The 14,981-nt window shown below is 41.7% G+C and overlaps 1 protein-coding gene across 14 annotated transcripts in view; it reads right to left on the minus strand.

The window, feature by feature from the left end:
• LOC104042243 (ATP binding cassette subfamily C member 1 (ABCC1 blood group)) overlaps positions 1-14,981 on the minus strand; it is a 62,444-nt gene that overhangs the window by 8,818 nt on the left and 38,645 nt on the right. For 12 of the 14 annotated variants that reach the window (XM_064461812.1, XM_064461811.1, XM_064461815.1 and 9 more), the window contains 9 exons: positions 14,006-14,173; positions 13,440-13,617; positions 7,573-7,617; positions 5,557-5,641; positions 4,169-4,307; positions 3,051-3,258; positions 1,870-2,180; positions 808-1,007; positions 213-339 (listed from right to left, as the gene is read on the minus strand). In XM_064461812.1, the coding sequence (XP_064317882.1) occupies positions 213-339; positions 808-1,007; positions 1,870-2,180; positions 3,051-3,258; positions 4,169-4,307; positions 5,557-5,641; positions 7,573-7,617; positions 13,440-13,617; positions 14,006-14,173 (1,461 nt within the window). Of the gene's footprint in view, positions 1-212; positions 340-807; positions 1,008-1,869; positions 2,181-3,050; positions 3,259-4,168; positions 4,308-5,556; positions 5,642-7,572; positions 7,618-13,439; positions 13,618-14,005; positions 14,174-14,981 lie in introns of those variants that run through there. The other 2 variants (XM_064461810.1, XM_064461822.1) reach the window with 2 other exon arrangements.

Genomic DNA, 14,981 nt, shown 5'->3' on the forward strand with positions numbered 1-14,981 from the left:
TAATACGCAGGGGACGAGTCATCTTAGCCACATTCCCACACACAGGCAAGGCAAAGAAGGAACTTCGCAGCATCTTTCCAGATGCTGTTTGTAGTTGTTATTCTCTTCTTATGTTCCTTATATTACCTTTTCCTCCAAAGCCATAGCAAGGTTCTGACTTTCTGATGCAGTGTTACAGAGCTTTTTTTTTTAAAAAAAAAAGGTACAGTTACCTGCAGTGAGTAAGACACTGAGAGGCCAACCAGTCCTGCGCTGAGTTTGTTTCGTGCAACCACTGCAAACAATGCTGCAAAGAGGACAATACAGTTCCCCACGCACTCCAGACGGACAGCCAGCCACCTGCAAGACAGAAAAATGTAACACATCTTTCCAGTAATTCACCCACAGAGAATTAGGAATGTGGCCAGTGTTCTGTCACATATCTTCTTCTGGAAAAGATTAGTAATATGGCATCTGCGTACTGCCAGTGACACAGGAAGTGCAAGGTATCTGAGGTTCTGCTGCAAACCTAGAGGTTTAATAAACCTTTCAGGTGCACAAATTCCTGTCTTAGTTCAGAAGGCAGTTGTGGTTAACATTGGGAGTCAATTAATCAAAACTTTTTAAAAATATTACCCAGAAATAAGGCAGGAACTCTCATAAAGAAAAGAAATTAAGAAGTAATCTTAATTCCATCACAGATGTTTAAGCAAAAATCTTCCCCTACCCTGGACAAGCATGCCGAGAGCTGTGATTGGTAAGGAGCCCAGGCAGCAGAACACATCCTCCCTATATAACTGCCTTTCAGTATTTCAACCCCACTGTTACCTGTTTGCAACAATGCTTGGATAATAAGCTTTCTGATTTTCATCCACTTTCATGTCGTTCTGCTTTATGAAACGTTTCTGCTCCTCAAAGGCTCGAATGACACTGACTCCCAAGAGGGTCTCATTGAAGTGAGAATATACAGGAGAACGACTGACAGACTCAAGACGTTTGAGCTGGCGGGAAGTAGCCACATAAAATCTCTGCAAATCAGAGTATGAGAATTATGGTTACATCCTGTGTCTGAAAAGACAAAGGGCATCATAAGACAATTCCCTGCCATTCTCTGTTCGTTACAGAGGTTCAATTTACACATCGGAATAACACTCCAACACTTTTAGGCCTAAAAAGACCATTACACACACACTGCTGTCTTTAAACAACTGCCAATAAAACCATCTCATACGATAGCCATTTTCTCCTCTTTCCCTTCTCTGCAAGCTCAGTTTAACAGTATGAAACACACATATCACTGCCTTTAAGGTTTACTAATGGAGCCCAATAGATGGACTAATTCAAGAGTCCAAGTCAAAACGCAGCTTCTCTTTGATCTGTACTGGCTCTACTAGATTTCTACAAGTAAAGCAAGAGTGAACAAGCACACCTTGCCTACACAAGACAGGAGTGAAAGGCTGCCATAGTTTCTCTTGCTCTTTAAACAACATCCTGACAAAACAGGCACATCAGCAATGCACACATACCCCTCTAAAGGCTATTCTCTTGTTTGGAAACATGTTTTAGAAAAGCCTGTACATTTTCCATATTTGGGCTCTGAGCAACAAGCCATACAAAATTTTTATTTTGTATAATGCCTCAAAATCTAATGGCATTTTTATAAACTTTACTTCGGTACTAAAGGATTGCCTTCTGCACAGAAGTCATTCTACACTTGACAACGGAAGGAAATGCTCTGCTAACGTCAGCTAAATCAATAAACCATGCAAAGTACAGTCAGTCAAGCATGACTCAACTCTAACACATTAAAACCCATCCCAGTGCAGAGTCAGAAAAGAACTGTCTTAACAGAGGATGCTGGTCCTAGTGCTCTCAGGTAAAACCCCCTACCTGCACTAGCAAGTACACAAGTCCCAGAGGAGGAATAATGACAGCAGCTATAGGTGTGGCCAGCAGAATGATGATACAAGCCCCAATCACATTAAATGTCGAGCCCATGAACATCTTGATGATTGGTGGAATGGTGGAGTCAATGGTGTCTATCTCCTTAGAGAAACGGTTCACCAGATTTCCACTGGGTGTGCGTTCAAAGAAACTCATTGGAGACCTGAGGACATTGTGCAGCAGGTTAAGGTGCAGGTGTCGTGAAGCAAATATTCCCCCTGTTGACACCGCCATCGAGTAGCCAAACACAGCAATACCTAGAAAAGAAAACTTGTTTTTAACTGCTTCCACCTCTGACACAAATCATTTTCCTTCATTATGTCATCACTTAGCATTAGCACATCTCTAGTACAATAATTCTGAGAACTGGGGTTCACTATAGGTAGACTCAGCAGTTACTCCAAGTAATTAAAAAGAAAAATAATCCGTAAAAACATTGTATTTCTCTCACGGAAGAAGTCGTATCTCCATTACAAAGTTTTGTTTAATACCTGAACACTCCTTGAGTGAGAACCACTGAATTTTAAGGTGGCATTTAATTTTTATTGCAGGATTTTTATGGTAATTCTGAAGTGGGATACTTGGGGTCTTACGTTTCATGGCAAACAAACTTTGACCACAAAGAGGACCCTAAAAAGCTTGCTAAGCTGCCCTCCCTGTGGTGCCTTGTATGGACCCTCAAACTGCCAGAGGAAACACCAGCCTACGTAGCTCAGCCAGGCTGTTGCTGCAAGGGATGCAGCATAGCCGTGGTCTCCTGTGACAAACTGTCCCTGCAAACCAGGCTAGCACAGTTCATCTACAGGCCAAGGAGCCACTTCCTGGGTCAGACATTTTGTCACCAACTGCTGACTCTTCAGCCGCTTGCAAAAAGTTTTTATTCTTGTTTTGTACAAATGAAAGAAAACCATATTCACTAACTGAATAATTTTATAGGTTGGTTTGCTTGCCTTTTTTTAGTCACTCAGGTTTTTTTCATCTTTCTTCAAAGGAAAAAAACCACACAACAAGAAACCCCACACAAATCCTTAGCAAACTGCTGCTGCGGTTCTGGGGATAAAAGGTCACCAAGAGCATTAGAAACATTCTGAACCAGCTAATTTTAAAATAGGCAAGACCAAGCAAACCTTGAGAAATTCCCAGTGCTCCATACACGCCCAGTCTGACATTTGTGTACTGCTGTGTCCCATTGATAACAGGATCATCTGTCCATAAACTTAGCCAGTAGTTGGAAGCCAGGGAGGCTATATGATTACACATAAAGAGGAAAATGCTCAAGAAAGAGATAAAGAGTCCAATTGCTTTCATATAGTCCCAGTACACTACTGCCTTTACCTGAAGACAGAAGGGAAAAAAAAAATTAATTTTGCAGATTAAGTTTCAAAACGAGCAATTCCCCCTTCTTCAATCCCTATTTAAAGTCAGTATCTCTGCATCAGGCCATAAAACCACAACAGCTGCACTCTAGAGAACCACTGCTTGGGAACACAAGCTGCAAAGTGTTCTACAGAGATGTGCCTAACCTGGCACCCCTCCAGGGCAGGCACACATCATCTTTCCCTTGTCCTCCCAAGAGAAGGGAAGGGTAGGGAGAGAGCTGCCTGAAGTAACACAGAGCATCAGTGGCAGCGCCAAAAACCTCACTGTGGAGTTCCAGTTTTTGGTGCTCTCTTTTTACCACAAGATTTTATAGCCTTTAATTAAATCCTTACTCCAGCTTGTATCCTGGGATCTATCTTTAACCAGATGATTCAAGCAATACTGCTAGGAGGTATAACTGCCACTTTCCCAGGAACCTCACTCCCAGGTTTCTCAGAAAGCCCTGGGTATCCTAGGATTAGACACTTGTGTTTACAGTGGAAAGTTGGCTTTAATTCATCTGAATCAATTCCAGCTCCTTATGCTGCAGGGCAGATTTCATTAGGTCACCTAATTTGTCACAACCTCTCTCCAAAATATAGCTACAAGGTTTTCATTTCTTCTTTCAAACTTTGATGTGGTCAGGCCCATCACCTTAAACAAAAGTTTTGGTGTCAGCACTTTTCCTGCATGCAAACCTGGGGGTCAGCCACAGGAGCAGAGGGCACAGCAATACTTCCATGAAGTACCATACAACAAGCAGCAAGTCCAAGAATCCACTCAGGCCTTTCTCACCCCAGTTACATGGTCTTTGGAAGCTATTTTCTTCTGAACCCTGTGGATTTTTCTGAAACAGAGTGCAGGAAGTGGGAACAGGAGACCTTACCCTCCCCGTCTTTGCTGTGTCAGCCTCTGTCAGTTTCCAGGAATTCTTTTCAGCAAGTGGCTTCTGCAGCTCTGCTGTGCTGCTCTGGTGCTGTGACTTTGCGGTGTCTCTGCTGTATGTTGAGGAGTTACTTAGTTGCCTGTTTGAAGACATTTATTTTTCAGTCTTAGTAGGATACAGGCCAGGTGTTTACTTCACAGACAGTGAGACTTCAGCAGTCCACAGCTCCAAGTCAGTGGCTTACATTATTCTGGTGATAATCTCCTAACCAGTCACCATCAGGACAGTGGTTACTAGCGCTTCCTTCCTCCACAGTACATTCCTAATCCTCCCTGATGGCATTCAATTCTCAAGTATCCATATTCAGCTACAACAGGCTAGCCAGTCAAAGTCTTGGCTGAGCAATCAAACTCCAGAAAAAAATGCTTGGTGATCATCAGCATCAGCCTTCACAAACCTTATCATCATACACAGGGCAGCTGCTGAAGTGCCAAAAGAGTACCCACACTGGCACCAAAATGGGCAAGTGTACTCCCAGGCACTCATTAGCTTCTGGAAAAACAGTAACTTTAGAGCACTGTAAGGCATAGACTAGACGGTTGATTTGGGGAAGGTATAGTCAGAATGATTGCCTTTGGCCTCTTTCAAGCATAACAGCAGCTCTACTAGATCAGACTGAAGATCCACTTAGCACTTCATCCCATCTGACAGCAGTCAGCTACAGAAGCCTTAGGAAAGTGTAAGAAAGCTAGGCTAGCCAGTACTATTCTCTCCTTTTTATGTGAGCCAAACCCATGGTATCTTACTACAACGCAACCATTTCTTCAGATGGAAAGAAAAGCAGCACAAGAGCTCTGTGTGTGCAGACATGCACATGCAACAGCCTGTACCAGCAACTGGAGCAGGGCTGCAGCCTCAGAGGTTCATATGCCCAGGTGCCAGTAACTGGGGAGACTGGGATCCAGGGGCAGCTATAGGGCAGACAGTGTCTAAGCCCAACTAGTGGAGGAATCCACCTTGTACATACACATATATTCTCACTAGTGAGCCCCCATCCTGCTTCACCAGAGATGGGAACAGGATGAGGCCATTTGGTGCTGTGTTTGTGTGGCTGGCGATGTATACATGTGGTGTGCCTGTAAACTATTAAGTGCATGTGCCTGCTGGGAGTACATCTTCAGCCTTGCTCCTGTTGGACCTGGAGCTATGGAGGAGCAGCAGCCTTGCCTCTCTCAGGCTGCTGGATCCAGCATGATACATTTTCTTCTAACAAATCCATAAACACAAAATTACTGTTTGTCCATGACTGAGTAACAGATGGAGGGGGAAGGAAAGGGGGGAGGAAAACTGAAAAAAGTAAGTAAGGAAGAAAAAGAGAGACCACATACCTATGCATCAACTTCCCAGGGGCTTCATTCACAAGGACTCCATTTTCTATAGGTTTTCCTTCCTTTCCAGATGGACTATTTGCATCTGGGCATGGATTAAAAAGTAAACATGAAAGTGTTAAGCAAAAAGATACAAAGGTTTCATTTCAATACTAAATGCCAGGCACAGTCCTAATGTGCAAAGGGGGGAACGCAAGTTAAGTATTTACATATACTAACAGATAATCGACCAGATAAACAAATCGGTTTAGTTCCATCCCCAAAAGGACTAGTTGCCAAGAGAGTGAACAGTTATTTTCTATTTTTCTACCAAATGTATGTCAGTATTAATAATATAATATAATTATAAGGACATACTTGATGTTAAAGCATGCAATACCAAGTCACACTATGACTCACTCTGTGGGGGGAAAAAAATAATCAAACAGTCCACCCACTCCTTTTCAAACCACAACTTTTACATATTTTTAAACTGTAAATTATTTTAATTTCAGAATGCAATGAGAAGACATTCTAGTAAATTATGGAGTGAAGCTGTAAGAACAGAAGGCATGTGCTATTAACTTTGGAGCATTCCTTCAAAATTAAGCAGGAAGCAACATGCAAAAGTCTAGTGTTTTTAAGCAACCATAGAAATCAGATTAATTTAAGCAGGGGATCTTTCTACGAATGTCAGTTCTGAAAAAAAGAAAAAAGTCTTGTTATCCCACATCATCCAATTTGTAACAAGATGCAGCGCACAGAGACAATTGTCTAAAACACCTGACAAAACCTGTCAGCTTGAAATATTAAGCTTTCTCTAAGCAAGTTAGTTCAGTATAATACAATGCCATGAGTAAAACTTCTAGGTTCAAGTTATGTCATCATTCTCCTAACACAAACCAAGTGACTGACTCCTAAAAAATTAACTGTCAATTAAATGGAACTCCATTTTCAAGTATGACAGTTAATTCAGAATTCTTAAAAACAGAAAGAATTTTGCATTTTAAAAGTGTTTATGCAAGTAAAAAAGCCCACCTGCATCTATTCAAAATATATTCGGGAAAATTTGTGTAGGTCTAGAGTCTGACGTTTTCGTGGTTTTATACTAAGGCAAAATATATGCATAAAACAGTTCGTCAATACATTAAGTGTGGACTGCTTGAACATAAAGCTGTTCACTCCTGTGTTTGCAAACTGAACATTACTCTAAAAACCCAAAGCTAAACCATTCAGTATGGTGTAGAAGCAGAAAAACACCAGAAAATATGAAAGAGCAAAGAGTTCAATGATTTAGTTCTTATTTTTATTTAGATGAACAAGAGCAAAGCAATATGGGACTGCTGGTTATTTTAAGCACTTAACAGCATTTCTTTTTAAAGGCTCACATATGAAAACCAGCAAGCATTCCAACATCATATCACTTTAGAGCATCACTGAAGTGATGCTAAACCCACATGAACAAACAAAACCACAAACAAACAATCCTGCCTTAACAGCTCTTAAATTCAATTTCGTATTGTAGGCTACAAAGATTTCCTGCTTATACTGCATTTACTTCTTGAGAACAAAAAATGCTTAAGATTTCCATAGTAAATCTGGCACATGCACTTAGGGCATAAGCTAATTAACGAGGGCTCTGTTGAAAAATGTGTCCAGACACAATAAAAGGGAACAGCTGCAAAGTACTGAATACACATGAGAACAAAAACGACCTTCGGGGATCAATCCTGACCAATGCCTCTCTGGGTACATTCACTACACTCCGAAGTCCAGGGTGCATCTTTAAAGTTTATTTAAAGCTTCCTCATGGAAGTTTTTGTGATAAAGTATTGCTGCTGGTGAGTTAGCTACAAGCTGAGACACCAACTGTTGTAGCATCACACAAACAAGTAACATGCAAACCAAGCTGATACCTTCTATTGTGCAGACAAAATTCTTCTAATAATGACTCAAACTCTTGTAAATGAACTGCAGCTACTCATATTACTCCAACACAAGCACTAATATAAAGCCACATGGCAATAAAGCAGTTACCTGTTTCCAGAGGTTGAATCGTTCCTTCTAACGAAGGATCTGAGTCTAAAAGTATATATAATTAGCTTTTTCCAGAACACACTCAACCATTTTCAATCTTTACATACAAAAACGCATCCAAGTAGCACAACCTAAACCACAAAACCATAAATGCCCATGGCAGGATCAAATTTGCTGAAATGGATCTCTTTTTAATGCCAAACCTTATACACAGTCAAAAAAAGACAACCGTGAGGGAAAAAAAAAAAATCCATGTCAGATGGCTACAAGTGACAGATCAAGAAATTTAATTTCTTTCAAGATATGCACTAATGAAGAGAGAATCAAAAAAAGTTACTCTAAAGCGGACTGATATTGACAGCAACAGGAAACCCTCACTATGTACAGGGAACTACCATACGCATTTTCCCCAGTGATGGGGAAGAGACTTCATTCAAGCATCTTAGGAGACTCCTTGACTTCAACATTAAAGATGCAAAGCATCATGTTTTCAGAGTGGCAACTTTTGTCCACATGGCTATGTCTCTCCCTCCACAGTTTTGCTATTCTGCCTTGCTTTAGTCATGCAACCGCAATGAGAGAAGGAGAGCTGTGGCAGCACAGGTTTACTTCGTTCCATCTACTCTGTAGTCCCTGGTCATCATCCTGCATGGACAGGCTAGTAAGAAACAGCGAGATACTTCATGCTTCCAAGCATTTGATACCCTAACAGCACTCATCTTGAGTCAGTATTTGCTTCTGCCATTTGGGGCAGAGGCTGCAAATAGCTTTTACTGTGGAGGAGAGAAAGGGAAGAGCTGAATTTTGCTATAAGTTAACTAGAATGAATTTAAGAGAAAGTCACATTATTTCCTGACACAGACAGGTGTTTCCTGAATTACTACTCCGGTCCAGACTCCACAACATTTGGAAAAAACCCAACACATGTCAATATTTTGATATATGCTTTTATTTTTACCCAGTATTATCCTGTAGGTTATTAACGATGACTTTGGGTATAATATTTGATTTGTAGTTTAGAATAATTGGTAGCAGTGAAATGTATCTTAGCAAGATAAGTATGTATCTTAGGTTGGAGCAAGGTGTCCTACAAGGAATATAACAAAGAACGGGCATATGAACTCAAGGACGAAAAGGAACTAAGAATGAAGACAGAGATAAGAGGCTTGTTACCACTAAATTAGCATTTCTAAGGCCAAAGATTATCTGACATATGGAAGGCCAGAAAGCAAGCAATAACCAAGCTAAATAAGATCGGTATTATGGTTTGGCAGATTTGCAAGAAGAAAAAGGTGAAAAGTTGAAGTGAGGAGAACTATTGGCCTTCAACCCCTCGACCACCAGAGAAGACCCCCCCAGGATCAACAGAGTCTGCGCAAAAAGGAGGGACTATGTTAATAAGTTCTCAGAATTCTCCACCTTTTACTCTACATATGCATATCCCCTCATGATTTTGTATTTGTAAGTGTATTTAAGTCCTGCCAATGCGTTTTCAGGTATGCACGTTAGGAGGAGCGATCCTGATTCCCCGTGCATCCGGCGCCGTGAATAAATAATGCCTGCCTTTTCACACTACATTGGTGTTACACGAGGTTTATTGCCGATTTTGGTAACAATTAACTCTTGCCTTCCAAGGAATCAGAAAGGAGAGAAGCACCCAACCATCCCTACTGGCATCGTACAAGCTATCTTAACTATCTAACACTGCTATTATGCTTAACTTGGCCTCATGCTGTTAGAAAGAAGCACAGCCACAAAACACAGGCGTCCTGGCCTTTACTGGGAGACGGCGTTGATTGTGAAGGCACAATGTTTTTCCTCGCAATCATGAAACCCCAGCCCATAATGCAGAATTAATTTTCATTATGAAATACACACTGCTACAAAGCAATTCAGCAAGGAAGCTGTCTTCCTTTTAAATTCAGCCGTTTAAAAATAAAATTTTTTCTTCCTCACTGCTGCAACTGGGAAGCAATTTATACAGAGGCCAAGCAAGGTCCTACGACTCATAACTCCTGTACCACACTATCTTTACCAGAAAGCAGACTTCTCCTTTGTGCAGGACAACAGATTACACTTGGGGAATTAAGTCCACAAAATTTAAGAAAAAAGTCGAAGACATTCAAATTGAGTAGCTACAAGGATTCTTGAACTAAATGCTACAGTCCAGACCCTTAGCGGTTCTTAGAGTATTTCTACTACCCTTTCCCTCCAAAACAAAACTGAGTAACCTGTTGTGCTGACAATTCTCACATTAAAAAGTGAACTAAGCAGCCACTGAAATATCTTTCAGCTTTTCATTTGACTGCAAGGTCACAGACCCAAACGCTGGGGAGACAGCCGTCTGAAGCACAGCCCACACAATGTAAACCAGATTCAGAATTACTAGTTGTGCTGTACATATCTGTCTTTCAAGCACTGCAGTCAAGACAAAAGATGAATCAGACAGTTAAAAAATATATCAAACTTACGGTGCAGCTGCACTTCTGTGGAGCCACTTTTACTCCCCACAAACACTAAAAATAGCTCCAGGCTTTTCAACGACAAACCAAAGCTCCTGCTGAAGCCATTCAGAAAAAACAGCAAAACCTTAACCCCCACACACATTACTAACATCTGCTGCATTAGTTTGTACGGGAGACAAGGAAAAGCAGTGGTAAGAAAGGTAATCAAAGTTACAATTTGCTATAGGTACAGGCAGCGATTATGAATAGAAAGATCATTTCAAGTTATGACAGATTTGATGAAAGGACTTTCACGGCTGTCAGAAGGAAAGTTATTACATTGTTGCTAATAAGTATTCACCGGGTTTCCAGGGAGCTGGATTACACCAAGTAATAAAAGGTGTGAATGACAGCTCTTTTGGGGCAGGTGAGAACTAGGAGCAGCAAGCATCTCCCAAGAATGCCTGTACAATCCAAGTGCCTTGCCCCAGACTGACACTTATTTTTTTCTTCATATTTTCTCAGCTGGTCCAGTTTGTGCCCAGGGAAGCCTCTGTAGAGCTCCAAGGCAAGATCCCCTCCCTAACTGCAGATGGGACCTGCATGTTCATTGAGCTATTTCTGAAAGCCAGGACATCCAGCTACTACCTTCCCCAACTATTCCAGGAATTAAAGCTGGTAGAAGAGCTGTAAAAGCTGTTCCCAGCTTGAGGTCAACAGGAGTCCATCCAACTATACCTACAGGCGACTATAGGTATAGGTACAGGCTATAGGTACAGGTATTGCAGCAACAGCTACAAGTCTGAAGGGGAGGACACCAAAACAGAAATACCCTCCCAGGAGTCAAGGGCACGTCTATGACTCCAGACCGATTTGCACAGGCAGTAGGATTGACATCAGCATATCAGCCACACTAAATGCCACAGAATGGAACAACTGCTAAAAACAAGAAGAATTTGGATGCTTTTTACACAACATGGTAGGTTAATTTCACATGTAGGTCCAGTTACTTTGGAGATTACACACCATAGACACAGTAAGGCATCCATTTCATGTTTCTACAGCTGAAAGCAGCAGTGCTGCACACTGCATTCCCTGTGGCTGAGCAGCTACTGCTGCCACCCTTGTTGCTGCCTTCTCTGTCAGGTAGGATGCTGGAGAAGAAAGGGGGGCTCAAACCTCCTCCGCTCTGAGCCATCCTGAAGACTCACATAGGGGCAGCTTTGTGCAGCGGGGAGTCTTCCTATACACAGAAGAAACACCATGATGCTGAGGATGGGAAAGGCTGCAGTACGGTGCAGAGACAGAAGGAATCCCTCAGGAATCTCAATGGGAGAAAAGAGCTAGGAGGCAATGGGGCACAGACTCACACCCAAACCTCAGGGGCTGGGTAGGAGGAAAGGCTTTCCCACCCTTTCAGAAGCAGGATTTATTCCAGCCAGAAAGCACCAATCCAGTTTTCTATTTTGCTCTAAGCTTAAGTGTTTTCATTTCATGCCACCAACATGTAGCTGCAGACATAAGGGAGCCTCCCTCTTGAAGTGGGTGTGCCGATGCCCTCCAGCTAGCGCAGGCTAACTCCCATCACAGATTACTCTGTGTTTATCGAAGAACCTGTGATTTTAATGATATTTAGTGATCTTTCACACATCTGATAAATATTAATATTATCCCCATGAACCAGACAAATACTACTCCTATTTTTCACTTTTTACCATCGGCAGAAGATCACTCAACCAAAACTGAGAAACAAATTTGCTGCAAATAGGCCAATCCTGTGATATAGCAATCCTCTCCAAATCACCAGGGTCATACCGAAGTTAGAAGTGCCTTTTATTAGACAACTGCAGAAAAGCACAGCAAAAGATAAAGCACTGGCTCACTTTCCAAAAGAAGACTCAGTATTTAAACAGAAAAGTAAATTAACTTGGAAAGGGGAGGAGACAAAGGCTAAAAGAACAAGGCTATTAAAGGAGGCAAATATTAGTACAAGTCAACTTGTTAACTTCTAGGGAAGCACAGAGAAAGTTAATTTGTCTCTGGAAGTAAACTAGTACACTGAAGACTGCAACAAGTCTGACTGTGCTTGAAGTAGCTATGGGAGCATCTACAGAAAATACACAGAAGTGAGCTGGATTCTGCTGCAATAAAATTTCTTCCTAGTGGTCTTTTCACAGTGGGAGACCCCACCCATACAGCACTCACTGTTTAGAGACAGTGTCCACCCAAAACAGCATCCCAATCTGCAGAGTAACAGCCAAGACATATCAAGAGACCTTTCCAAGAGCAGAGCTAGCCTACAGCAGGGCATCCTGACCCTGAGCCTCAGCTTCACACACTGTCCCCAAATCCAACTCCCCATCAGGGATAGCCGGATACATGAGAGGGAGCCAGGAGAAGATGACACCTTACACATCCAGTAAACAGACTCTGCTCGTTCACAGCCCTCCATAGAGAGCAGCTTCAGAGCATAAGGCAGATCAGAGCCCTCACACAAGGAGCTTTTAGATGAACATCAGGAGCAGCCCTTTGCCAAAGGCAGCCATGCAACACCACTTTAATGCTTTAAAGCCTCATCAGTACAGCTACATGAGTCACCATTTCTGTTTTGCCTGTGATGGACATGTGAGGATTAGACTGAAAAAATGCCTCTGCTTTCCCTCTAGGGAATGGGTGGGAATGAAGGGTTTTCCAAATGGTGGATTGAAGGGAAAAGTGGGCTCAATCCCTTCCTTCTTCTCCAGAGCCTGCTCTGCAGCACTCAGCAACAGGCATTTGCTACCAAGCAGGCCTCAAGCATATGCCAACAACTTAACCCCAGTCAGCACAGTGCAAGCACCCCTCCTACTTTTTGACATGAGCATATGGAGGAGCATAAGGAAGTCACCACAGGCAAGCCACTGAAAAAAACAGGCTGGAGGCAGACTAAGTTCCCATATTAAAATCCAATACTGCACCCATCTGCAGGTTAAAAAAAAAAATCTAAAGCATATTCCTCTATCAGTGCAGCTCTACAGCTGTTTTGTAAAGCAGATGTAGGAGTCAGGGATGTCAGCTAGAAAAATGAGCTTCTCCTCCTCCCCATCCACAAAGGAATTATCTACATAAAGACGATACATCCCAATAAGCACAAGAAGGGTGTATAAACCCCAGCTGGCCTTTACTTGATCTCACAACCATCTGAAATTTGCTCTAGAGTAAGAGGAATTTTACTACAGATCTGCTCCACATTTTCCTAAATTTTACGAAAGGACGTGTGTTTAATCTCACAACCTTCAATGCCCTCAAAGAAAGAAGCACCTCTACATATATCACAATAAATAATTTCTTTTAACTTTCCCCTTCACTACTAATATATTTAACGTGACTCCCTTAACATGCCACACATCAGCTTCTTCCAAGAGAATTTATTTGTAAGCTTACCGCTGTTCTCCATGCTCTGCTCAGCATTAGCATACGTACGAAGAAACTCGGCAAAGGCCCCATCTTGCTTCAGCAGCTCCTGATAGGAGCCCATCTCAGAGATTTCTCCATCCGTCATTACCAGAATTGTATCCATCTGAGGCAGATAGTTGATTGCATGGGTTACCAAAACACGTGTCTAAAGAGAAAAAAAAAAAAAAAAAAAGGTTTTTCTAACACCTCAACATCTCAAATTAGTAAATACAATGGTTGAACTACTGCTCTTTCTGCTTGAATTCTGCATACAACACAGTAATAACTATGGACAGGCATGCAGCATTTTTCAGAAAAAATAATGTCCTTGTCTTGATTTTTGCATTAAAGAATTTTTAATTTCACAAGCTAGAGCATATTTCATTGTAAAAAATCAGTGTTTTATAAAGTCTTCTAAAAATTGCAGGAGGATCCTTCAGCTTTTCAGAAGTTTGAAACAAAAGTCTGAATATGCAGCTTGACAAACTTGGAATCATTTGAACTCAAAGAAAAACAAATCATTCTCTAGAGACAAGAATCTCTTTATGACATACTTTATTTTTCAGTATTCCTTTTGGTCCAATGACTTTTTCAAAAATATGTTTCCCCACATGAGCATCAACAGCTGATAAAGGATCATCAAATAAATAGACATCTGCATTACAGTAGACTGCCCGAGCAAGACTGACTCGCTGTTTCTGTCCTCCAGACAAATTCACACCCTGGGGGAAACAAGAAAATACGATCCTGTAAAAAGCACAAGTCATAGGTGGTTTATGCAAATTAGAGAAATTTCAACATTGTATGAAACAGATCTCCATCACAAATAATGTCACTACCACAATAGCATAAACAATCAGTCAAAATCCTCTTGGAAGGAAGCACTTCTGTTCTCACTGTCAGTAAAGGGCTAGGCTAGTAAAAAGCGTTTGCTAGTCTTGTAAAGCAATTAACCCAGACCAATCTGCCCAACTCTGTACATTCAGAGGCTACTTTTCTTCTCAGCTGTATTTCTGCAGTGTTGCCTCTGATTTAATAAGCAAACTCTGTTCACACTCTACAATTTGTTTGGCCTGCTGACCAGTAAGGAAGGTAAAGCCCCTTTACTGAATGTGCCTGGGGCTGTCAGTTGGCAGCTGTACCCCACCACCAGTCAGCAGGCAAAGCATATATCTCTACATATCCATGTCTTCTGGAGAACATCAGCTTAGCAGAACGCCAAGCAGGTTACATACGCACTACAACATCTATGCAAGTTGCAAAATCCCACACCGCATGTACTTCTGCAACCAAGTGCCAGTTTTGGGATGGTGGTTGTTTTTGTGGTTTGGTTTTTTTGGGTTTTGTGGGGTTGGGGGGGTTGTTTGCTTGCTTTAAATGAAACTGAACTGTTGAGAAGATTCTTCTCTTCCTGTTTCCAGACATTTTTCTGCTCTATGACCATGGCAACTTAGAGATGGTTAAAAACTGTCATTGCAAGATGCTTTTGCATTTGCAGTCGAGGACAGGTTTCCTCCCTTTTGAGGCTTA

Source organism: Phalacrocorax carbo, chromosome 10 (assembly GCF_963921805.1).
Source record: "Phalacrocorax carbo chromosome 10, bPhaCar2.1, whole genome shotgun sequence".
NCBI classification, from domain to species: Eukaryota; Metazoa; Chordata; class Aves; order Suliformes; family Phalacrocoracidae; genus Phalacrocorax; species Phalacrocorax carbo.